This window comes from Pterocles gutturalis, unplaced genomic scaffold (assembly GCF_000699245.1).
Source record: "Pterocles gutturalis isolate BGI_N339 unplaced genomic scaffold, ASM69924v1 scaffold20288, whole genome shotgun sequence".
In the NCBI taxonomy this organism is placed as follows: domain Eukaryota; kingdom Metazoa; phylum Chordata; class Aves; order Pterocliformes; family Pteroclidae; genus Pterocles; species Pterocles gutturalis.
In genome coordinates this window covers 13908-38534 of record NW_010118606.1, presented here as the reverse complement: position 1 = coordinate 38534, position 24627 = coordinate 13908, and the positions used below count along the sequence as shown (strand labels likewise).

The 24627-nt window shown below is 43.1% G+C and overlaps 1 protein-coding gene across 1 annotated transcript; it reads right to left on the bottom strand.

Moving 5' to 3' along the window:
• Positions 1 to 8001: 8001 nt before the first annotated feature.
• On the bottom strand, positions 8002 to 23789 carry SLC26A3 (solute carrier family 26 (anion exchanger), member 3). The gene is made up of 20 exons (XM_010076295.1): positions 23659 to 23789; positions 22692 to 22831; positions 22480 to 22590; positions 22232 to 22389; positions 21297 to 21461; positions 20402 to 20554; positions 19768 to 19850; positions 18263 to 18410; positions 18019 to 18132; positions 17831 to 17908; positions 17295 to 17390; positions 15977 to 16083; positions 15652 to 15721; positions 15477 to 15569; positions 13250 to 13345; positions 12372 to 12605; positions 10669 to 10723; positions 10040 to 10185; positions 8810 to 8875; positions 8002 to 8022 (listed from the first exon to the last, which is right to left on the bottom strand). The coding sequence occupies exons 1-20, from the start codon at positions 23787 to 23789 to the stop codon at positions 8002 to 8004; spliced, it is 2265 nt and encodes a 754-aa protein (XP_010074597.1).
• Positions 23790 to 24627: the final 838 nt, after the last annotated feature.

The following is a 24627-nucleotide window of genomic DNA, read 5'->3' as shown; positions in this document are numbered from 1 at the left end:
GTGGTGGGTTGTTATATGAATTTAACACCGACATAATTCCGGGACACCATTTTGGCACATGCTTTCCAAATGGGCACTGTAATGAAATATTGAGGGAACTTTAATATTTCTCCTGCTACCAGGTACCATCACTTATAATGAATTCAGGCTATGGTGAATTCATGCGACTAGAAATCAGACATGCAGAAAACTGCATTTCACTTTTTTTTCTTTACATTATGCAACAAGACAAAACTTATCAGAAATACAGCTTTGGGCATAACATGAAACCATGTAATAATGTCTTCTGGGCTTTGGTAGGGGTTGGGGATTGGATTTTTGGGGTTGGTTGGCTTGTTGTAAAGCTCGTTTTGGCTCACAACGTTCTGAGTTGAGTTCAAACTTGTGTTTACCTATGGCTGTGTTTGCGTAGAAGCGTCTGTGAATTGGCTTGCCTCGTCTGTGAGAAGCAGATTGTTTGAGGTAGGGAGGTGGTGTTTGCCTCTGTCACTTTATATAATATGTACAGAAGGAAAACTTCCCATTTGGATAACCTGAAGGAAGTGGTCTGAAATCCCATATGTAGATATAAAGAAATAAAAAGCTACACATCCTTTATGTGTTTCAGTTTTGTGGTACAGATTTAATTGAACAGACAACAATTAGGTGTTTGGTTTTTTTTTTTTGTTTTGTTTTTTAAAAGTAGCAATATAAGCAGGCTCTCAGGTCTGTTTTGGCCCGAAAGTTATGTTTTATAAGCATACTTTTAAAGAGAAATATAATAAATATGAGATTAGAATGTTCCTTGTTAGTGCAACTGGTAGCAGAACTGGCCAATAATAAGGTGGTACTGGCTGTTTGGAGTGCTTGTCTTTGCATTTCTAATCAGTGTTAGTGCTGAATCTTTGTTTTTTTTCTGAAAACCACATTTCTAGCAGTGGTACTTTTAGATGGAGAAATCTTGTGGTTTTTTCATAAGGCTTTTGATTTCCTACTGTTCTTAAACAATCTGAACCATCAGCCTCAGTGTTACTATTTACTTTGTAAACCTTCATTCCTGCATCATAAATGCAAAATTTATGAAAGACCTTTGGCAGTGCAACATTCCAAATTTTATAATTTATGAACTGCATATTTTTTAATTACCAGAGCAAGGGCTCTTTAGATCTATTCTCTGTCCTTGACCGCTATTGATTTCCCTGTGATCGTGGGCAATTCTTAGAGATACGCAAATAAATTCTGGGGTATACAAATAGCCAGTAAGTGTCAACAGGTTGGAAGTCTGCTTAGCTGTAATACGCTTCTTTCTAAGACAGAGTTTTTTGGTTTCTGTGAAAAATAAGTCATTTTAAGTAAAACGCAATGGTGAAGAAAAAGAGGCTGATTGTGATAGTGTGCTGATAGGGGGCTGGTTGAAAAAATTACTGTTTTAGTGTGTATGAAGGCAAAAATAACTGCTAGTATTGTTTTGTTTCAGTAACTTAGAATAAACATGAGGAGCTTCTATGGACCCCCTTTTTGTCACTGTTAAATTGCTTGGCAGGAGGTAGGCTTAGGAATGTTTATATTACAGCATGTAACTTCATCTGGGAGGAATTCTGCATGTCTGATTAATATTGACTCTGCAAAGCCGAATTTATGTGGGACATACCTGTTTTAAACAGACTTACTGATGGTTCTAGGTACCAGCTTCATTTTGTTCAGGCTGAGAAGGTAACATGCAGGTTTATGAGGATACCTTGTGACAGGCTTTTGTGCAGGGAGACACATCAACCTCATCTGTGCACTCTGTTTTGGAAAATAAGATATTCTGAAATAAGCTATTACCTGTCATTTGCAAGCGATGAGGAAATAAGACAACTCTTTCTATCATGCTGGTTTTTAGAAACAAGTCAAGTTGCATACTTTAATTACATATTGTCCCATTTGTTGTGAAGCAGATGAAGGGTTCAAACTTAATAATTCTGGGTCCACTGCTATTCTTCTGGAAGGTATTGATAAAGTACTTTTCTGAAAATGCTGAGTAGTTGAATTGATTAAGGGAAAACAACAGCCTTTGCTCTAGCAAAACGCACAAAACATAAATGTGTGTCACTGTAGAGAAAGTGTGAGAATTTTTTGCTGTTTAGTGACACAAGTCATGTGGACAGTAACGTATTACCCCAAAAATCAGTGGGATCCCTTGAGTTGTTTAGTGGCCATGGATCAAAAGTCTTTGTGAGACGGGACTTACTGAAAAGTCATCTTATGTAGGCAAGACTTGGACTTGGGTCAAATTTCTATGTCTTGCTTGTATAGGAAGACCTAAATCCATTTTTGAAATTTATTAAGTATACCTGTGCAACTAAGGGTACTGGTGATACATTCATCACAAAATTAAAAAATGTCTGCATTGGTCAAAACCTTATGTTAACAGTCTTTTAAATTTGTTTATGGTGTTTTGCATGTGGTTTGGGTTTTGGGTTTTTTTTTCCATTGGTTGGTTGGGTTTTTTTGCAAAATACCTGATTGTTTCAGTGTGAAGTTCAGAAATGCCATATATTGTATTTAATTTTGCAGTTGACAGTTGTTGAAATGGTGAGATGTACTTGCGAATTCTTGGGATTCCTACTTATATCTTCCTGTAAAGACAAACATTTGAATTGAATTAATTGTTTATTTTGAATGAATATCCTTGGCTGTGGCAGTGATCTCCCTCCCGAGGCATTGCCGAGCAGATCTCAAGGTTTGAAGAGAACTCTGGCCACATTTAAATTTGTCAGCCATTGTAGGTTCTTTTAATAATGTCACGTAAGGGAATAAAAAGGGGTTTGATGGTTTGTGTCCATCATGGAGTCAAGGAAAGGACACCAGCAGATGGCCTGAAAACATCTGTGGTTTAGATGCTTGTCTCCTTACACTTTATCTTCAATTCCATCTATAACTTCGCTTAAAGGATTGCCTGCAACCATGCATACTTTACAACAAGCAGGCTAATTGTGTGAACGTGGACTTTATGTTTGATGGCTTTTTAAAAATGCTATTAGCATAAAGACTGGATGCCTACATATGTTAAGTGATATTTTTCATGCAGTTAAAAAAGAAAAAAAAAAAGTGAATTATTTTTTTAAACTCTGATCCAAGAGAAGTAGAAAACCTTACTGGATGGAGTTCCCCCTTTTCACTTGCTGCTCTCAAAGAAGTGTCAAATTCTGTTGGTTAATAACTGAAGTGGAAGGAATTTGTGTTCATTCCGTGTTAGAACACATAGCAAGGGAGAAAAACCGTCTCCTGTATTACGTGAAGTCAAGTGTTCTCAAAAGCACATTTGTGGATACACTTTCTCTGTATGTGGAGTCTGAACACACCTCCCTGTTCTTACAGTGTTTTCTGCTCTGTAAAGCTCGTGTGTGATTTTATGTTGTTTCTCTCTGTGCATTGCTGTGTTGCTGACAAGCAGGCAGAGGTTCGCATCAGCAGGTACTGTCAAGCCTGGGAAACTGGAAGAGCACAGTGGATTGCAGTTACAATGTAATATTGAATGTGTGGGAAAGAAGTTTGAACTTCTCCTGTTTGTAGATATGACACTGCACGGTCCAATGCAGCAGAGAAATGTGCAACGCTTACATAATTCATTTTCATCCTGACTACATTTCTAAAGGAAATGTCAGGATTATACAAGTTTTATTTCCCCCGTTTTTTATTTGATGGTGTTAAAAACAATTCTTAGCAATTGTTAAGTCATTTTTATATAGCAATGGTGCCCTCACAACTGTGAGGTTCTTCACTGTGCTCATGTTACATTCACACTAAGACTCATCCTGGCCAGGTTTCAAACTGAACTAGGTGCATTTGTTTGGGCAATGTGAGAATAATGAAGTTTAAAGCTCCTTTTAGTCTTGACTTAGCCATAAGGCAGAGCAACTTTAGACTTTAGTTTAGAAACTTTTCCTGCCCTGAATTGTGTCTCTTTGTTCTCTAAATACAGAACATTAATTTGTTGGTGGTAGTTTTTTTTTTTTTTTTTAAATTGTTTTCAGTTTTGACTCAGTTCATGAGTACAAGAGATTAAAGATTAAAAAGTCCAACATATGTCTGGAATGGTGTGGGTGGAATAGCAGCAGGAAGCTGGTAAATTATCTCAGTCATCTTGAAACTTCTATCATTCATTTTGATAATAGAATGCAAGTGATTCTTGACTGCTAATAGGACTGATTGCAATACACTGCTGTTAATGGAAAGAGGGATAGTGTATACAAGTAGGCAGGAACGTTTCCATATTTATATAACAATGTTTCACTAAAGAACTTCAGCTTAACTCCTCGAAAAAACCCAGAATTGAGTCATTTTAAATAGATGTGGATATGTGTCAGTCGACAAGAGTTTTTCTTCAGTTTTATTGGTGAAAACCAATGCTTGAACACAGCTCCAGGATAATTTATGGTGAATTATTTCCTATGCTAAATAAAATCACATAAGTACTAATGAGAGTTCCTGCGCTTGTTCTTTGCCATTTCTGGATCAGGTAAGCTTTCAGGCATTTTCTTAGGAAGCAGAAGGGAGCAGATGTTTTCTTAAGAAGAGTAAGGAAAAAAGCTGACTACATTCAACAGAGGGATGGGGAATAGAGAACTGTGAGTGACATTTCTTTCCAGTAAAGAAGTGCTTAAACACACTTTTTCCTTAATAGAAATGTAGTTTGAAATTGAAAAAAAAAAAAGAGTTTGTATCTTAATAATGCTCTCTCCATTGGACCCAAGAGCTTGAATAACTTAACTTTGAACTTTTTGCCTCTGTATTTCACACAGGCAATCTCTTCTGTGCTGCAAAGTGAAAACCAGGCTTGAGCGGAGGCTTGAGCATTGCAGGCTCCATGGCTTCTGTATTTCCTGTCCCCCTTGCTGGCTGTAAAATGCCTGTTATTTAGTTACCAAGCATATGAGGAGAGGCAGGCTCAGGGTATGTGATGAATTGACACCGTATCTGTCAGCTTTCCAAAAAGAAAGCAGGTATGAAATTTGCCTTTTGGCTTGTTCTTGAGTAAAGTATTAAAAAGTCGTACCTGGTACTGCTCTAAACGAGCAGCAACCATGCTAAGTGGAAGAGCAATATCTAGGTTTCCAAAGGTGCCTGTCTCAAGAAAAAGCCAGTAAATTGCATCACCACAATATCCCACAACAGAGGAAGGCGTATGTGCTACAATTGGCATAAGAGTAAACTGCTCGGAGCAACGTTAAGTGTTAGAGTGAGAGTTGAATGCAGAAATAACCAGTATCTGGAGGGGGAGATCGCATAAAAGCATCAGAAATAAAATGCTGCTGTGGTCAACATTTAAAAAGTAAGGAGCAAAGTGATTTAAAAGGATGACAAGTAGCTGGTAGGGACATGTGATGGGGAGTGGAAGGTGTTCTGGTTAAGGCTGTCTAGGTATCATGTCCATTTAAGAAATCGTGAATAGTTTTGGAAAGGGGATTTATGCTCTGGGGTACTGTGCTGTATCAGAAGAGTCATTAGCATTGAATTGTTCTGAGGAGTGTAACTTAGAAAATAACATTTTTTTCTTAACTTGAAACCTGTCAGCAAATCCAATATGGTTTTGAAGTGCAATATTCCACCAGGCTGACTTGCTTTTGCTAGAGGAGTTTGCCTTAGTCTGTATAGGTGCGTGTGGGCACAGGGCTGGAAAGAGCAGCCTGAGTCAGAAAGTCCAGATTCTGCTGGTATGATGTGGTATCATGATTTTCGTAAATATGCTAAGCCTCATCTTAAAAGTAGCTTAGGTTTTTTACTCCTCTTATTGTAACTGGAAAGGATGTTCCAGAATCTCACCATTGTAAAAATTAGGAACCATCTTCTAATGTCTAGCTTATGGTTATGTTTGACCAGTTTATATATTTTATTCTCATAGGACAGTATTATTTTTTGTCTTGTGTAGCCTTTCCTCTCTGTTAGGTTAAATCCTTGCTGTATCTGTATCTCTTTTTGTCAGCCCTTGAATACAGTCTCTCCCTTTTACAAAGATCCTCACAGCAATTTTCCTCATTAGTTGCAGCTTGACTTCATCTTTCTTGAACTGGAGGGCTCGGTCCTGAAGCTCAGAGTATTTAGAGTGAGATCTCCCCTGTGCATTGCACAGTAGCGCTAGTATCTTCCTGTTCTGATCTATGTTTTTTGCAAGGCTGCATTAGAAAGGCAATTCGGCAGCGTCCTGGTTGTACCTGTTCTCAGGTGCTGTTGTGCTGGTTGCCTGGCCCGTGGCTTGTCCCTGACTTAGCCAGCACGGCTGCTGCGGCACGCTCAGCAGAGCAGCGGTGTACAACTGCCCGCTGTCTGTCTGATGTCTGCAGAAAGCAGTCTGTAACACCTCGCTGTGATTATCACCCAGGGCTGCCTCTCCCGCACCGTTTTGGGCACATGATCACCTGCTCCGGAACTGCAGCCTGTTATTTGTCTGCAAATGCACGAGTGTGTTTCCTGAACGCTGAACTTCTCCTACCTCAGCCTTCAAGGTCACCTCATTCTTTCTGTGTTCAAAGCCTCCTCACTTTAATATTGTCTTCCAGCTTGCTCTCATTGACAGATTTCATCAGATATCTCCAGATTCTTGCAATAATAAACAAACAAAAAAATGAAAATATTTAAGAGATCACTGCTCCCTCTACCCTGGTATTTCCCTTTCAAAGCTCCTAGTTGTCACCTCCTCTTCTGTCTGATCCATCTTGGTCTTTCAATGCCTTTAGGCATCCCATCTTCTCCAATGGCATTAACAATTGCCCATTGGCATGGCATGGAAGGCTTTACTCACATCCAGAGAGGTGACATCTATGGCATTTCCCTTTGGAAGCTCAGTTTTCAAAAGGTGCCAGGTGAACATGGAAGGCATATATGTACCTTTTATAAAACCAAGCAGCATTTTTCCCTATTTATTTCTGTCTGGTTTTCCTTCGAATTTTGTTTTGAAGTCTTGCATACTATGGAGACAAAAATCATGGTTCTTGTTTACCTGGAGCACTTTCTCCTTCCCCTCAGCCTGTCTTAACTACAATGCACTGTTCTGGTCACCTCGGCTTGGTTGAAAGTCAAAACTAGGCTTGAAAACTAAAATCTCTTGTGTTTTCAGACTGCTGTTTCTTTAAGACTCCATTTCTTCTAGGCTGAAGATTTGTACACCTCCAGCGCTTGCTATGCTCAATTAAAAGTTCTGTCACTTTTTGCATTTTCTTTGGAAGATGTGCTGTAGCTCAGCTTCAAGCCTCAGAGTTCCAGCAGGAGTTGATTGACATCAGTTGTACAACCAGGTTGTGCAGACTAGAGGATCAGAATAGACTCTTTTTAAGTTGAAGTCCTCTGCGCATCTGTTCCAGAGACCTGGGCAGTTCAGCCTGCCCACCTGGCAGCTCTGCACCCCCAGCTCCTCCTGAGCCGAGTTCTGAGGCCAGTGGTCTGCCTACTGGCTGGGGACACAGTGATTATGAGCTACCTCGGTGGTATATTCACAAATACAGGAAGCAAAGCAGAGTTACCAAAATAATTATTTAGTAGTTCTCTACAAATGTATTGTCTCTTGTGCACTTTATATTAGCCCAATCCAATGAATCGTGTTTGGATCTGAAAATGCTGTGTCTTTCCTGAACAATCTTCGTGTTTTACAGCAGATGCGTTGGTCGCTGTGTACACTAGGCTCATGGTAGTGAGCTGAAAACAAGTTTAATAATTCAGCCTACTAGGTATCTTACGAACCGTAAGGAAAACTTTATACAAGTTATATACAAGCTGAAGATAAAATCTCTCCCAACTGTGTCTGTGTTATAAATTACAAGATTTCAAATATTCATATATCCTCTCGTAACTGTACAGGTTGTCTACAAACTGTCAGAATAATATAGACATATGTACAAGTGTATGCAAATAGGGTTAACATTACCTGCCTCTTCAACTTTGTCGGTAGGCTGTCAAAAAGGTATGAAATTAGAAAATCTGTGTGACTTTAGCCTCTATGTGTGTACATAAATACATTTCTATATATACAGAGACACATAAAGACTAACAAGCCTCTTCCAAAACCTGGAACATAACCACATGCATTAAATCCTTCTTAAGGTATTTAAAAGTATCCTTCTGTCTTCATGCTCATCACTGCATCTGCATTCATCTTCTGTAAGTGACGTTGTGTTGCTGGAGGGTATTTTGTTTAGAAAATTCAATCTACAATTTTGTTTCTGTTGGAATCTGTAGGAAACAAGAGGAAAGAAATGTCGCCCTCTCTAAGGAATAGCCAGGGTAGGTGCTCTCTGGTGAGTGATAGGTAAGAATTTGCTCCTCTAAAGCGTTTGTGTGGGAAGACTGTGGTCTGATATTTTTTCCTTATGGGTTTGCTGTGTGCTGGATACTGCTCTTCTCTTTAAGTCTGTGACAAAAGTCTGCATGTCCACCTTTCTTATCCCTGTCTCCAGGCTCCCCTTCTGCCCAAGGCATTTAGATAAATGGGAATAATGCTGACGTCTCTGCCACGTGGACATTCTAGCAGTGAGCTCATCCTGAGGGAACTGTGGTGAACGAGCAAGGAGACCAGGGGAGAGCCTGGTGTGTCAGCCCTTGCCCACCTTTGCTCTGTGGACTCTGCGTGCACAAGGCAAGGCTTGTGAGCAGAGCCCCACGCCTCTTACTCCTGTAAGGCTTTGCCTTAAGTCAGATCCCATCAATAAATTGTCTGGATGCTTTCTGCCCTGGGCTGACACAAGAGCTAAGGGATGAACGTGCTCTTGTTATCTGACCAGCCAGTTCCCATGAGCAGCTTTTGGGGCTGTGTGCCCTATGGCTGGAGTGCCCCTACTGGAGACGGGAGCCTTACCGTGCACTCCCGGCTGCGCAGCCCGTTGCTGGGGATGGTGATACAGTTGTTGCTGCGACCCTTCTCCTGCAATGAACACAAGAAGTTGTGGGTTAGGAAATGGATTGCTGCCTTTTTTTTTTTTTCACATTGAGGAAGGTCTTGCTTTTTATATCATAGAATCATGGAATCATAGAATGGTTTTGGTTGGAAGGGACCTTAAAGATCATTGAGTTCCAACCCCCCTGCCATGGGCAGGGACACCCTCCACTAGCCCAGGTTGCTCAAAGCCTCATCCAGCCTGGCCTTGAACACCTCCAGGGATGGGGCATCCACAGCTTCTGTGGGAAACCTGTCCCAGTGTCTCACCACCCTCACAGTGAAAAATTTCTTCCTAATATCTAACCTAAATCTACCCTCTTTCAGCTTAAAACCATTACCCCTCGTCCTATCACTACACTCCCTGATAAAGAGTGCCTCCTCATCTCTCCTGTATCCCCCTTCAGGTACTAGAAGGCTGCTATAAGGTCTCCCTGGAGCCTTCTCTTCCCTCAGCTAAAATAGTCTCTGGAATACACCTGGGAAGTTGACCTGGAGGGAAGGAAATTCTCACTTGTCAGCACTTTATGCTGGGTCAGTGCAGAAGAGCTGGGCCAGCTCAGTTAAGTGGGATTAGACAGTTTCCAGGTGAGTCACATTCTGGGTTCGGTACTTTTAAACAGATTTAACATATGCAGGATCCTTTTTTGCTCTTGATTTAAGAACACTCCCAGAAAGGCCAACACCAAATTTATCTGTACTAATTTATCTGCACTACTTTAGCACTCCTTTTGAAGGCAGACAGGCCTGGGCAGCCTACATGCAAGCAGCATCCAGTCTGCCTTGCAAGAGCAGCTGCAGCATTTGCAGCAGTCCCTGCCGGATGGGTGATGACAGAGGACGGCTGATGGATGGCCAGGATTTTGCCCCGCACTACACTCTTCCCAAGGAAGTGGCTTCAAGTGAAGTCCATGGCCAGGCCAGTCTCCTGTGGGAATTGTTCACTCCTTTTGCTAGTGGTTTGCCAGGAACCTGGATCAGGGGCCACTTTTACTCCAAATTTATTGGAGACCAACTGAATTTTAATAATTAACTTTTTAAATATGGACTTTTTAATTATAGAGCACATGGCTGGCTCTGCAGAGCATGCTTGGGTGCCTGTGAATAATGTAAAGGCGCTAAAGGAGTGAAAGATGAAAACTGTAGTGTTACCTCAGTGGGCTTTAGTTTGGCAGAGCTGGATATGTCCTTCATCAGCAAAATGTGTAACACTGCATCATGAATGGTGAGGAAAAACATGGATGGCTTAATCTCCTCATCAAAAAATGCAGATCTCTCCAGTTTGTCTAGGAAGTCCTCTGCGGGGGAACAAAATCAAAGCACAAAGTGACCTGTGGGGCTTGAAAATGAAGAAATAGTGTATCCACTGAGTGAACACAGGAATTTCTGGTATACTGCACTGTTTTATTTATTAGAGCAGATGGGTTCTTCTTTACTAATGTGGAGAGGATGGGATCTAAATGCCTGCTCAATGCCAGGCAGAAGGGAATTTGAGCCCTGTTTCTTATTTAATGCCTAACCCAGGGTGTCCGATCGCATGTCTTGCAGCCCAGGGCTGTACAGCACAGCGGCGGCTGCAGGTGAAATGAGCTGTCGTGTGTGGTCCCAGACCACTGCGGACACCATGGGAGGGACGATGCCTCTCCTCAGCTGGATCTGTTTGTTATCCAAGACTGGAAGGTAAAACTGAGGTGAGCCTCCCCAGCCATGCTCAGTGGTGGATGGGGAAGGCAGGAGGATGAAGCATCTGTGGGGATGCTGATAGAAAAGCAAGTACTCACCATGTGCCCCTGCAATGTAAATGTCAACATCGATCCGGACAAATTCTTTCAAAGTCTGTTAAACCAGAAACAAGCACCATTCAGATATTGCTATTTTTGCTGATAACAGCCATTACAGTGATTAGCCACAGCAAAAATACAACCACTTAAGATACTGATTGCATTTTGAAGGATGGTAAGCAGCTCTAAACTCAGACTCTGCTGCACCTAGAGGCAGGATGGTCTTTTCACATGGCAGCAGACTGGGATGACCAATCCTTTTGAAAAGGGGCAGTATTAATTACATGCAGCCCACAGTGAAAATGATGTTTCATAAATTGTATGAATTTATTGTACCTATTAGACACATGATGAAACTAAGACTCCAAAAGCTTCTGGGAGACTTTTATAACTGGTGATCAAGCAGAACTATAGCGTACGCTGTGGGTGTTTTGTACCTATGGAAATAGATTTACACACCCTACATGGATCTAGCTAGTTAGCTTTGTCTGTTGCTGTTTGAAAATGTTCTTATTGCTTTGTTCAAGATCATCTGGGGAAGTGAGAGCAGGAGCAGAACTGAAACTCCAATGTTCCAACTCCCAGCCTGGTGTTTAAAGACATATTTCATATGTACATTTCTGTAAAGCTTCACAAAATCTTGCCAGGTGAAGAAAGGGTGCCACAGCCAATACTCTAATTCCAAGAAAATTTAAATTGATTACTTAATCTGTTGCCTAAACTTCAAATTTCACATAAACTCAAGGGTTGCCATTGACTTTCCAGTCCATATAGGAAAGCCTTTAAGAAGCAGGCTAGAATCATAGAATAGAATCACTGAATGGTTTGGGTTAGAACAGACCTTTAAAGAAAGATCATCTTGTCCAGCCTCCCTGGTCAGCGACACCTCCCACTAGGCCAGGTTGCTCAGTCCCATCCAACCTGACCTTGAATACCTCCAGGGATGGGGCATCCTCAGCTTCTCTGGGCAACCTGTTCCAATGTCTCACCACCCTCACAGTAAAGAATTTCTTCCTTGTATCTAATCTAAATCGACCCTCTTTCAGTTTAAAACTGTTACCCCTTCTCCTGTCACTACAGGGCCTGGAAAAAGCTCTTTCTCCATCTTTCTCATAAGCCTCCTTTATGTATTGTAAGGACCCCCAGAGCCTTCTCTTCTCCAGGCTGAACAACCCCAACTCTCTCAGCCTGTCCTCATACGGGAGGTGCTCCAGCCCTTCGACCATCTTCCTGGCTCTCCTCTGGACTTGCTCCAACAGGTCCATGTCTTTCCTGTGCTGAGGACTCCAGAGCTGGACACAGTACTGCAGGTGGGGTCTCACAAGAGCAGAGTAGAGGGGGAGAATCACCTCCCTCAGCCTGCTGGTCACGCTTCTTTTGATGCAACCCAGGATACAGGTGGCTTTCTGGGCTGTGAGTGCACACTGCCTGCTCATGTCCAATTTTTTGTCCACCACCATCCCCAAGTCCTCTGCAGGGCTGCTCTCAATCCTTTCGTCCCCAGCTTGTACTGATGCTAGGGATTGCCCTGACCCAGGTGCAGGACCTTGCACTTGGTCTTGTTGAACTTCATTAAGTTCACATGGGTCCACCTGTCAAGCCTGTCAGGGTCCCTCTGGCTGCCATCCTTTCCCTCAAGTGTAACTACATTTATATGATTTTTCTTTCATACAATCACTGTCTGTCTTGTGAATTAGAATTACCTTTTGGAGAAGTCTCATGGCAGAAGCATCAAGGAAGGACACTGATGAGAAATCCAGAATGATGCTGTGGATGTCGACCCGGGGCACAGTGATGCCAAGGGGGAGGTCAGCACCCCAATTGATCCGAATGGGCAGGTCTGTCATGTTGGTGGGCTGGTCCAGCTCTTCTATCCTGTTGTTGTCTAATTCTTCTTCTGACTCGTGTGTATAGTTAGCCGTGCAAATCAAGCCTTTCTGTGTTGATGGAGAAAAGTGTCGTAATTAATAGTTCTTTTTAAGGCCCAGCCAGGGTAGTAGTGCATCTTATGCAAGGGCGAGAGTGGCAACAGTGCAAAGTTGACGTACCCATGAGATGGAGCAGGACCCACCTGCATTTTATACCTGAAAAAGTTACTCCTCTCCCTCATCTGGAGGAGGCTGGAAATGTTGACTTTCCTCTCATCAGTCATTTTATCATCACCATCATAATCAGTTAATGATGGCTTTTTATTGTTCCCTCAAGTCAATGGTCAGACACGCTTTTCATTTAGTAGTTTTGGAAAAGTCAACAAAAGCCGTGCAGAATTTGGTCTGAGAGAAAACCAGCTTTATCCTACCATTAATGCAGGATGAACATCACCTCCGTGGGATCGGATCCTGCCATCCAAGGCCAAACAAAGCTCTAGTGGGGATATACAAGCTCTGCCCATGGTAAAGCTGTAGGTCTCTTACTATGAGACCCATTTAAAATCTTATTTTTGAAACGTGTTTATGTCATGAAGTGGCAACTTGGAGAATAGCATATCTAATTAGGCCAGGAGGGTGTGGGGCAGTTCTCTGACACTTCAAGCCAGGGAGCTGGTTGCTTAACACCCCCTAGGTGGAGTTGCCTTACATACCGGCGTCACTTGCAGCTCTCCTTTCTTCAACATCTTTCTGATCTTCCTTAGAGCTTTATTGCGTTTCCTCAGGACTCTCAGTGGGTTGAAGCCAACCTGCAGAAACAGCACTTTGAATAATTTAAAAAAAACAAATGCTGTGACACCGGGGGAAGGACACCGCATCTAACATGACTTTTCTTTACAGTCATGATGGGTATGGTTTGGATTTGATGTTGCCTACCACTTTTCAACAATTCAAACAAGGGCCCTTTTTCTAGGTTGGAAAGATGTCTACAGGTATGACTGCAAACCAGGCAGGTCCATCTGTGCTAGTTTTAGGACACCAGCATGAACAGCAATATAGCAGTGATGATGCTGTAGCACGGGCCTGTCGCTCCAGGAGGCGGGTACAGTCCTGGCTAGCCCAGAGCTTGTCCTACTTGTCTTCTCATCTCGTTATGAGATGGCCACTCAGGTGACTGAGATCAGAGAGCTCACAGGTTGTATCTGCTTTGTGTCACCTGACTGCAGCGTGGGTCCTATACACATCGTTTTGTTTTCTTGAAGAAGAGAACCAAAGGTAATCATGCTGGCTGCGTATATTTCTTGAACACCCTAGTTGGTTTTAGCTAAATTAGACAGCAGGTAAATTAGGCCAATAAGGGTGTCCTGGTTTCAGCTGGGACAGAGTTAATTTTCTTCATAGTAGCTAGTAAGAGGCTGTTTTGGATTTGTGCTGAGGAGAAGGCTGATAACATACTGGTGTTTATAGCTGCTGCCAGGACAGTCAAGGACTTTTCAGCTGCTCTGCTGTGCCAGTGTCTGCAGGGGCAGAAGAAGCTGGGAGGGAGCACAGCCCCAATTACTAGCCTAGGATTCGACCTTAGTTTTAGGATTGAGACCCAGATTGGCCAATGGTATATTCTGTATCATGCACGTCATGCCCAGGGTATAGATGAGGCTCTGTCCGGAATCTCTCTCTCTCTCTTTTGGGGTTGCCTTGCTTTCTCTTGGGGTCGTCTTGCTCTCTCAGTCAGCTCTCTCTCTCTCAGATGCTCTGGCTCTCCTCTTTTCTGGAATTGCAGTTTCAGGACGCTGTCTCTGTTCCCAGCTGGGAACAATCTGAGCCTTGGACACAGGGTGGTGAGCAGCTGCACGGTGTTCACTCATTTGCATATCTGTATTTATTACTATTAGTATTATCATTATCATTATTATTTTCAGTTTTATTGTAGTTTAGTTATTAAATTGTTCTTATCTCAACCCACAAGTCTCTTTTCCCCTTACCCCTTTAATGCTCTTCCCCACCCTGGGGTGGGGGGGGGGGGTTTTTTGCCGGGGGGGGGGGGGGGGGGCGGTGAGTGAGCGGCTGCATGGTGTTTGCTGCTAGCCAGGGTCAACAAAGGGTTACAAAAATGCTAAATTCCTGGAAGTTTTCTGCCTCATCTGTCTGGTGGGTGGAGGAGAGAGGTTTTAGAAGTGCCTGCATGTGTAAAGGAGGAGAGTGGTGTGAGCATCTGCACTCAAAGAAAAAAACCCTTCAGGTTTTTCTGACCTGAAAGCCAAACATGCGGACACCCAAAGTGCTGGATTCCCTGGTTTCTCTGCCAGTTTCAGTCCCTCATGAACAATGAACTGCTCATTACCAATGCTCAGGGTACTCACTGCTTATTGACTCCCCCGTAAGAGCAGCAAGAATGGGAGGTTATGGGTGCAAGTTCAGTTCAGTCTGTGGTGGCAGCCCTCTCTGTCATGGTGAGGGCTCAGGACTCCTGGCTCTCTGTGCTCGTTACAGAAAGACCGTCTGCCTTTGCCCAGTTTGTCATGGAAGACTGAAGACCTCTTTGATAGTGTGATTTCATTCAACTTTTCTTCTGACTGTTGTGGTTATGTTCTTTGGGGCAAGATGAGTAAACTAGCATTTATTGTGTGTAAATTATATAAATGCTAATAAAATAAAACCATGTCCCCTTATATTCTCTGTGTTTACACTACTTTCTTCTAAAGGACTTAAAACATGTATATGCATTGTTATGGTATAAGTTCAACACAAGTTAGTTCTCTTTCTCAGGGGTGTGTGTGTACATGTGGAATTACAGCAGTGGCAATGATATTTGAATAATTAATGAAAAAAATCATCTTTGAACTGTGGACTGACTGCATGTATAGTAATTATTGGGAAACTGTATTCACCTTAATGAGACATGCAATTTACATGTTCAGAAAGACAGGCCCAGACACTTACAGCGGTGATGAGTTTCTCTCTGAAGAATTCAATATTAGCAAAGAAGATAGGAGATGAGCATCTGAAAATCTTCACTCCCTCTGGCTCATAGATCTGTACAATGAAGGAAAAGTATCAGTAAGGATATCTGCTGTAGAAACACAAGTGCACAATAAAGAAATGAGACATTTCTTACATCAGTGTAATCCTTCTTGTTTCTGTAGATGTTGCTTCTCCCAACATTAGCCAGAACGGTGCAGCTTGGGCTGTGAACAAACACACATACACAATTGTTTGTACCCCATACCGAAACCTGGTGGAAGGGAAGGATCAGAGAAAGCAACCTCAGCCATGGTGGTAGACTGAAGCAGGACCCCACACCCAAGGCTTTACGCCTGCAAATGATTTTTCCATATGCGGCTGCTGGGCAGACCAGGGCACGGGGCTGTTGGCCTTCTCTGTGCAGGGGGAGTTAATTTATAACCTGAGATATCTTATCATTGTGTCCAACAAGTACTCACATCTGGGAGCGGATCACCACAGTCAGCAGCTGGAATGCCAGGGCGGCTCCTAGCCCAATATCCAGGCCAAGAAAAACGGCAGCTAGGAAAGTCACGACCCATATAATCTGTAACGAGCAGGTGGATGGCAGCAGTTGGGAGTGTGTCAAGGACCTGGGTCATGAGCCCAGGGTGGGAGCAGAAACAGATCTTGGATCTGTTTCTGCTGTCCATCTGCCTTTGGTGAGGGGTTTCAGGTTTCCTAGGTTTTGTGTTTGGTTGGGTTTTTTTTTTGGTTTTTTTTTTTTTTTTTTCTTGTAAAACAGAGCCAGGCTCACTGGCTAGCACCAGGGAGTGTTTCTAGGGATGACAGTTTCTATACAATAAAGGCTTAGAGTAATAGCAGTGTGGATCTTCTATAGGTGGTTCACTAAACACTCAATAAAAATCCAGAAGAAAGGCAAGGTTACGAGTAAATCAGGATCCTGGTAAAGCTGAGGGTTGTAAAAATGCTTTGGGAATCAAAACAGGCAAATGTAGATCCTGTGAATATACTTGACTGATAAGCACAAATGACTAGGTAATACTGAGTGTTTTTAACCACAGATCTCAAAGCATTTTCATGTGGTAGATAACTGTTTGATAGCTGGGCAAACTGAGCCCTGGAACCTTTTGGGAACATAAGGAATTGGTTGATGAGGAAGCCAAGAGTCTAAATTTTCTGAGGGTCAGAGGCAGTCCTGCCCTCCAGCCATGAGCTTTACCATTTGGAGTAAACCCTTCAAGCCATGGTCTTCATTTGTTTTTTGCTGTGTACTCTCCACCTAAATGTGCTCCATGAGTGTGAGAAATTGTCCCTGAATGTGTAGCCAATGCACTGGGTATTTACACGCTTTCTGTAACTGCCTTCTATGTTTGACTTTATATAATGAACTGTATTTTAATAGATTTTGATGAAATGGATGAAAATGAAGTTAGGAGAGAGAATCGATTCAAAATAGGTGGCACAAAATGGAAAACACAACCAAGGGATATAAAAGTAAAAAAGGCTTGCCACTATCTTACTTTCCATTTAGTGAAGTAAGGCAGGTATAAAATTAAAGATAAGGATGGATGCCCCATCCCTGGAGGTGTTCAAGGCCAGGCTGGATGAAGTTTTGAGCAACCTGGTCCAGTGGAATTTGTCCCTGCCCATAGCAGGGGGGTTGGAACTAGATGTTTTTTAAGGTCCCTTCCAACCCAAACCATTCTATGATTCTATGAACCTGTAAGCAAATTTGCATAATAGGTGACTTTCCCAGAATCCTTCATTCCTGAATTCTTGTGGGGTTCAACTTACACTGTCGTACTTGTCCTTTCTCCACAGGATGCCTATTTCCCTGAACTGCATGAGCATTCCTTTCAAGTTGCCAAGAGCCAAAGATGCAAGGACTGACTGTTAAAAAGACCAAAATATATGTTGAATTTTAAAGCAAGCAAAGCAAATGTTGAACATTAAGACTTAGAAGATCATACAAATAGGGCCAAAGTGCAGATGAAAGGCCAGGCAGCTCCTCATGTTGTGTTGGCATGCCCCGTCTATCGCACTGGAACCTCCCTAGCCATGGTGGAGCAGAGGTGTCAGACTTGAGGCTAAAAACGTCACTTGTTTGTGGCACCTAAAAGCTGGTGGTCTGATGTTTGCTGTTTGAACACTTGTGTTCCCTCTGAGGGACCAGATGTAGTGGTCCTCTCTGTCATGATCTGGGAAGAAGAACCAAGCTTTGCAAAACCCTACTTGGCTCCCACTGAAGTCTTTGAACACCCCCAGTGACTCCTAGAGCAGCTCTGTCTTTGACAAGCAGGAGGAAGCCCTAGGTGAAAGCCAGTGAATACCTTCTGCAGTGGCGCCAGGAGAAACCCGATGGCCAAGATCACAATCAAGACGATGACAGCTGAGAGAATACCAGCAATCTGCATGACAGAACAATTCCACCATGAATAAGTGCCCGAAGGTATTATGGTCATCCAGGAAAAAACAGAGCTTTCTTGCATGAAACGCCAACATGATCTGTTTTCTATACCTGTGTTTTGCCTCCCGTGCTCTCCTGCACACCTGTTCTTGACAGAGCAGTGCTGGAGGCAAATCCTTTGAATGATCCACCAACTATATTACCCAACCCAAAAGCAATTAGTTCCTGAAATAAAAACAAAAGAGATGGTTCTTAAAAGCTAGTTCATGACAGCTATTCACAAGGCAAAGCGTTCCTAAAATGATTTATTTCCCATTGACAAATGCACTGTATTGATTTTGTGTCATTCGCCTACCTGGTTGCTGTCTATTGGGTAGTCATGCTTGATGGAATACACTTTAGCCACAGAGAAGGCTACTGCAAACCCAACGATTGCGGTGGAAAAGCCATCACCAATACACTTTTGGAGGACACCTACGTCAGGTGCAACAGGGGCTTTAAATCTGAAAAACAGAAAGATCGACTCGTTAAAGATATGCCTAAGGAGACAAGGTGTCAAACAAGAGAGCAAGGCAGCGTCCAGCTCATACTGAGCACTTGGGAGACGTGTGACACAGAACTGTGGATCTGAACCCTGTAAATCTTTGGGGAATCCTTGATCAGAACAGGGACTTGGTTCATCCACACTCAGCTCAGGCTGTGTCTCAGTAGGTTCTCATTTTCTTGGCCAGGACCAGCCACAGCTTATTTTGCCTGAGGTGCCTGCACAGCTCTGCCTTCTAGTTATGCACGGATGTAAGATCTGACACAGCGCTGGGGCCCTCGCACCGGCAATTTGCACACAGAAGGATTTTGCTTAATTGCAACCACAAAAAAAAAAAAAAAAATCCCTGCATGATTCTATGAAGCTCTTCAGACAGCTAAACAAATAATTACTAAGTCAGGTAATATTGACTAGTCTGTCAGGATATCTACTAGATGCTTTAGCTTTACCTTTTCCTGCTCCTTTGATCAGGGACTTTGGCAGATCCTAGGGAGAATTCCCCTTGGGCTTCCCCCCACCCTTCCCTGCTACTCAGTGACCTGAAATCTGAAGGACGGAGGCTCTTGAGCAGAAATGGCTGTTCTTCTGCAAACTTCATCCACTCACACCCCCGGGGCTACAAGAGGCAGTCAAGAGTGCCCCGGTTAGTAAATGGCTGCAGTCTACTGTCCTAGGAAATGTCTTCCTCCCTCTTTTTAACTTCATGTGTGCCTATTAATTCTTTATGCCAGAATTCTGGCATAGCTGGATTTACTCTGTATATCGATGTATGCTCTCTATGTAGATATATACTCTCTACTAGCTGGATTTACTCTGTATATCGATGTATACTCTCTATGTGGATACACTCATAGAGGAGCAGACATTGAGGCCTCTGGAGGATATTGATACCTGGGGACATGCTTGTGGCTGGTCACAAGGGACCAGGCAGGAGAACTGTGCAATGTTCTGGTGACTTCCCAGGACTGCTAGTTTGAACCGTGTGTGTACATCGAGAGAAATGGAAGGGTTCAGGAGTGAGTAGCTCAGTAGAAGGAACAACCATCAACCTCCTGCTCAACAGCTGTCTTAGAAAATGAAGTATGCAATTATTTCATGTCACAGCATGTTCTTTTTTAGTAGGAGATGTGCTCTAGTGAGTAACTTTCACCTGTTGAAATGGTGTCCTCATATTGTAGTGAGCAAAATGTTTATTTACCTACTGAAAGAAGATGAAGCAGATTACTTCATTCAAAGAGCAGAGCTGAGCTAATTTAGCACTGCCAAACTGGAGAGAACATTTTGCTCCACTGGTAAATTATAAGAAAATCACTTACCCTTCCTCTAGTTTTCCGACAACAGCTACATTAAATTTTTCTTCAAGTTTAACATAATAGGAAATCAGTGCTGCTATGACTGTCTGAAAGATAATAAACCACACCTCCATTAGGCACACTCAAGTAAAAGTAGGAAGAAAGTGTTAAAAACCATTTCTTTCCCTCTCCTACATGCCCTCCAGTCTCATTACCAGCAGCAGAATTATGCCCCAAGTCTGCACATCCCTTTGCTATTCAGATGTAATTTCTGAACCACCTTATAGGTACAGCTTTACGTTCACAGAGAGAATATATCAGAATATCTCATTAACAACAGAGAACAGAGGCGCTCCAGCTGCGGGACTGCAGCCGGCTGGTGTCGGGGCCAATTTCATCCAAGGAAAAAATTCATGGTTCATATCATCTTACTCACTACAGAGGTACTCAGTTAAGAATGGCTAAGTAGAGCTAAAACACCTTACAGTAGCTCATGAACACTGTCTATTTTTCCTTATAGGTGAAATTACAACCCGTCACTTAATGCAGAACTTAATGCAGGAGAAGAAATAGTTAAAACTCTGCTTCCCATGTCACTATAGTGATGGAGCAATTGCAAAATCAAAGAGAAGCAAAATCAAAGAGAAGTGACCCTTACCACAATGAATTCGATTGGGATGGGAGCTGGTAACTTTGCTTTGTATCGATCATTCATTTCCTTCACTACGAACACGATAAGCAAGACAATAAGGGATGTGACAAGGTCAGCGATGTTTGTATTTGTGATTTGGCTGAAAATGCTCTCCAGAGTCTGCAAAATCAGGAAGAATCACGCAGTGCTTTAGAAGTAGTGGTGCCCTGGCACAGTAGCACTGTCCCTTCCAGAAGGGCCTGTGTCTGAATTGCTCTAAGGATTAATTACAGAGGTTGAGATTTTTTCCCTGTGGCATGATGTGGATTGCAAGCCCCAATTAGTGTGCACATGTGTCATCCAAATGACGAATGCATCCATGAAAGACCTTTTCCACTGTCTCTCGACCCTCTCCTCCTGGCCTTCCCTTGAGAGAAGGTTGGAGCAACACGCACATGTGCCATAGGAGATGTGAGCAATGGAATTACTGAGCAGGCGCCTCTCTCTGCTCCTCCCTCCCTGTCCTTCTCCTTCCTTCTCATCCATCAGCCCTCACAGAGTCATATCCAAACTAAATATATATAGTATCAGTCCAGTAAAAATGAATAGTTAAATGCTTGAGGCAAAGTTGAATGCTTATAAAATATGCCAACACACAATAGAAAATAATATCTAATTAGGCCAACGGGGTGTAACTTGGTGCTTGGTAATAAATTTGTAAATTGATCATATGGTAATAACACTGTCCGGATACTAATAACACTGCTCAGATACTAATAACACATCTCATATTTTTCCCTTGTGTTTCCTCCTGCTTGGCTGTTTTTGTGCTGAGTTCTGTTATTACTGCTTTGTGATACACAGTCAGATAAACATCACAGGTTTCAGTAGTATTAGCAAATAACAAACACTTAGCACTTACATAGATGATGCCAAATGGTTTATTAAATCCAGGGACAGGTAGTTGAAGCATGAATTTCAGCTGAGATACCAGCACATGGACAGCTGCAGCAGTCGTGAAACCGCTGATTAATGATTCTGATAGATAAATAACAATGAATCCAAAACGGACAATTCCCAGAAGCAACTGAAATGCAAAATGACCATACGTCAGTGGGATTCATTTGTGCTTTTAAGCAATCTCTGCAACAAAGAGAGCTGTATTTAATGGAAACAAAGATTTTGACCTAATCCCATACATCCTGGGATTAAGGAATATATGGTCACCAGGGTTGCAATAAATGTTGAGACTTAGCAACAGGGAGCATAAGACTAGTAAGAGTAATTGGTAGAGCAGTTAAAACCTGTTCTTTTTATTTTACAGCTAAAATAAACTTCCTTAGTCTTAAGATTGCCAGTACCCATATTTTCACATGGTACCAGTGTTTCATGAAGCACAAACATATTAATATGTTAGGAAGGAAGGAACTATAGAAATTTATATTAGGAAGTAAGGAGAAATTGGGTTCTTGAAAAGACAAATCCACATACTTTACTATTACGAGACAGAGGTTTTATTCTCCTCGGTGTGTCTGCATCATTCACATTACTCTCACAACTACTTTTTTCCTACCTAGCAGATTGGTTTTTGCTGTAGGTGGGGTGCAGCTGTGTGGGCTGTAGGCTCAGCTCTGGGCCAAACCAGGGATTTCACAGCACGGATCAGTGCTTGGTCACTGGACGGGGACGGACATCTCCTAATCAATGAGCCAAGGTCAGTTACATGGGAAGGGGAAGAGCATTATTTTGGTGACTACACCAGCAGAAACCAAAGAGGAAGGTCAGTCCACCATCCATCTACTCATATGTGTGCATATAGGCATGTGTGGGTACACACGAAAACTTATGTTTACCAACCTGGATAACCCCAGAAAGGAAGGTTACAGATGCAGCCACCATCACCCTCTCTTCATCTATGGCTGAGGTATTCATGGAAGTGCCATTTACGGCAACCTCATCAGGAACCAGCCTGACGACGGCTCCTCCCACCATCAGGCTGAGGACGGGGAAGGGACCTGAGCAGCACAAGGCATTCGTTAGACACCTGAAGGGGCAGCACGTAGTTCTTCACCAGTGAGGAGGGCAGTCAGTGTGCCTGAACTTACCCGCTGAGATATGCCTGGATGTGCCAAAGATAAAATAGACCAGCACAGGGAAAAATGCTGCATAGAGCCCATAACTGGGGGGGACGTTTACCAGCAAAGCAAAGGCGAGACCTGTAAGGACAGAGGCCCGGGAAGGTGATGTGTGTGTTGCAGGCTGAAGCCCTTTGCACCTGGCCTGGCAGGCTGTGTCAGAACATGTTTCCTGGATGTACCTTGGAGGACAGCGACGAGCCCCGTGTTGATGCCGGAGATGATGTCGCTCAGGATCCACTCCTTGAAGCGGTACGCTGGCAGCCACGAGACGATGGGAAACAAAGCCAAGGCAATTTTTTTGGCCTTTTGTGGGGAGCAGCTGTAAAGACACAAGAGGACAGAGCTCTGTTGGTGAACAGCTGAGTTGCAGTCTGTCTTTAGAAGGGAAAGGAAGGGGGAAGGATTTGGGTTCAGGCTGCCAGAAGTCAAAATCTCACCCAGGCACAGCCCTCATCAACCTGCTCTGCCAGCTGTGCTTCAGGGAGGACTTGGTGGCCTCCAGAAGTCCCTCCCAAACTAAATTTTCATAGAATTGTAGAATCACAGAATGGTTTGGGTTGGAAGGTACCTTTAAAGGTCATCTAGTCCAACCCTCCTGCCATGAGCAGGGACATCTTCAACTAGATCAGGTTGTTCAGAGCCCCATCCAACCTGACCTTGAATGTTTCCAGGGATGGGGCATCTGCCACCTCTCTGGGCAACCTGTGCCAGTGTTTCACCACCCTCATTGTAAAAAATGTCTTCCTTATCTAGTCTGAATCTACCCTCTTTTAATTTAAAACCATTAGCCCTGGTCCTATTGCTACTGGAGGCCACCAATACAGGGCCTGTTTAAAAGTTTGTCCACATCTTTCTTACAAGCCCCCTTTAAGCACTGAGAGGCTGCAATAAGGTCTCCCCAGAGTCTGTACTGCCAAGTGCCCAGGAAAAGAGAAGCTGCCTGGGATACAACTGTAGGAAGACTTTTAAGGGTAATAGCAGCTAAAATTCTTTAGAAAAATCTGACATCACATTTGGTAAATGGGTTTTCCTTTGCTTTGTTGAAACCTGAGATGGAGATTGTCAGGATAGAGTTCATGCCATCTGACAATGGCAGTTCGGTCTGTTTTTAAGATCCATATTAAAAAAAAAAAAAAATCTCCTTACCGAAAACACAGTTTCAGGTGATCCCAAAAGGTTTTATGGTATCTGTGCAGTTTCTCATGCTCTTCATTGAACAAATTCTCCGAGTACACAGGTCTGGCTACAACATAGTGGTTGCCCACAGGTTCAACCATTTTTCCTGAAATGTCAGGTGCCAATGGTGACGCGTGTGTGCTTCTCTCTGGCCTTAGTCACTCAAAAACCTGAAAGGAAGAACACGGTTAGCTCCCTGTGTACTGTGGGGCGGGTAGCCATAGCATAGATGAGTGAACTCCAAACTGAGCGTTACCACCCTTAGAGAGCAAAAGAGAGGTTGGTTGAGACACCTGCTTCCTTTGCCAAGGTGATCCCTTGCCAAGGTGATCCCCTGCCCTCCTCCCGCTGCAGGGCAGTGTTTTGCTGGAGCATGAAGTATTTCTTTCTAAAGATGCAGCCAAAAAGTGGAAAAGATGGATTTTGAGTTAATTTATCTCTGAGTCAGCCGCCTGCAACCAAAAACTGCCTCCCTCAAGAGAGAATAACTTCTTAAAGAACAAACAAGCAGACCCCAGATGGTTTATCTTTGTGGCACTGCCAGGTGGCTGGGAGCCCCCTGAAGCCCACCGACATGTGGGGGGAAAGGCAGAGCCAAGGCAGGGCTCAGCCGTCCTCTCTTGGACTCAAAGACAGGGCTGAATCTCTCGGCTTGAGTCTGTGTGACGAGGAGGTTAGGCTCAGTAGTAAAAAAGCACAGGGTTGCTGCTTGTTATTTCATAGAATCATTAAGGTTGGAAAAGACCTCATAAGATTTATTTGCACAGGTTGTCTGGACTGCTGCTTCTCTGTTTCACGCTTATGGTTGTTGCAATGTCTGCCCTAAATACTATTTTCTGCTTTTCTGCCTTGTCCAAACCTACATTTGCATGTTTGTGCTGAATAGAAACTCTCCTTGGTCACTCCAGAAATGACCCCTGAATCCTGCATTACACATGA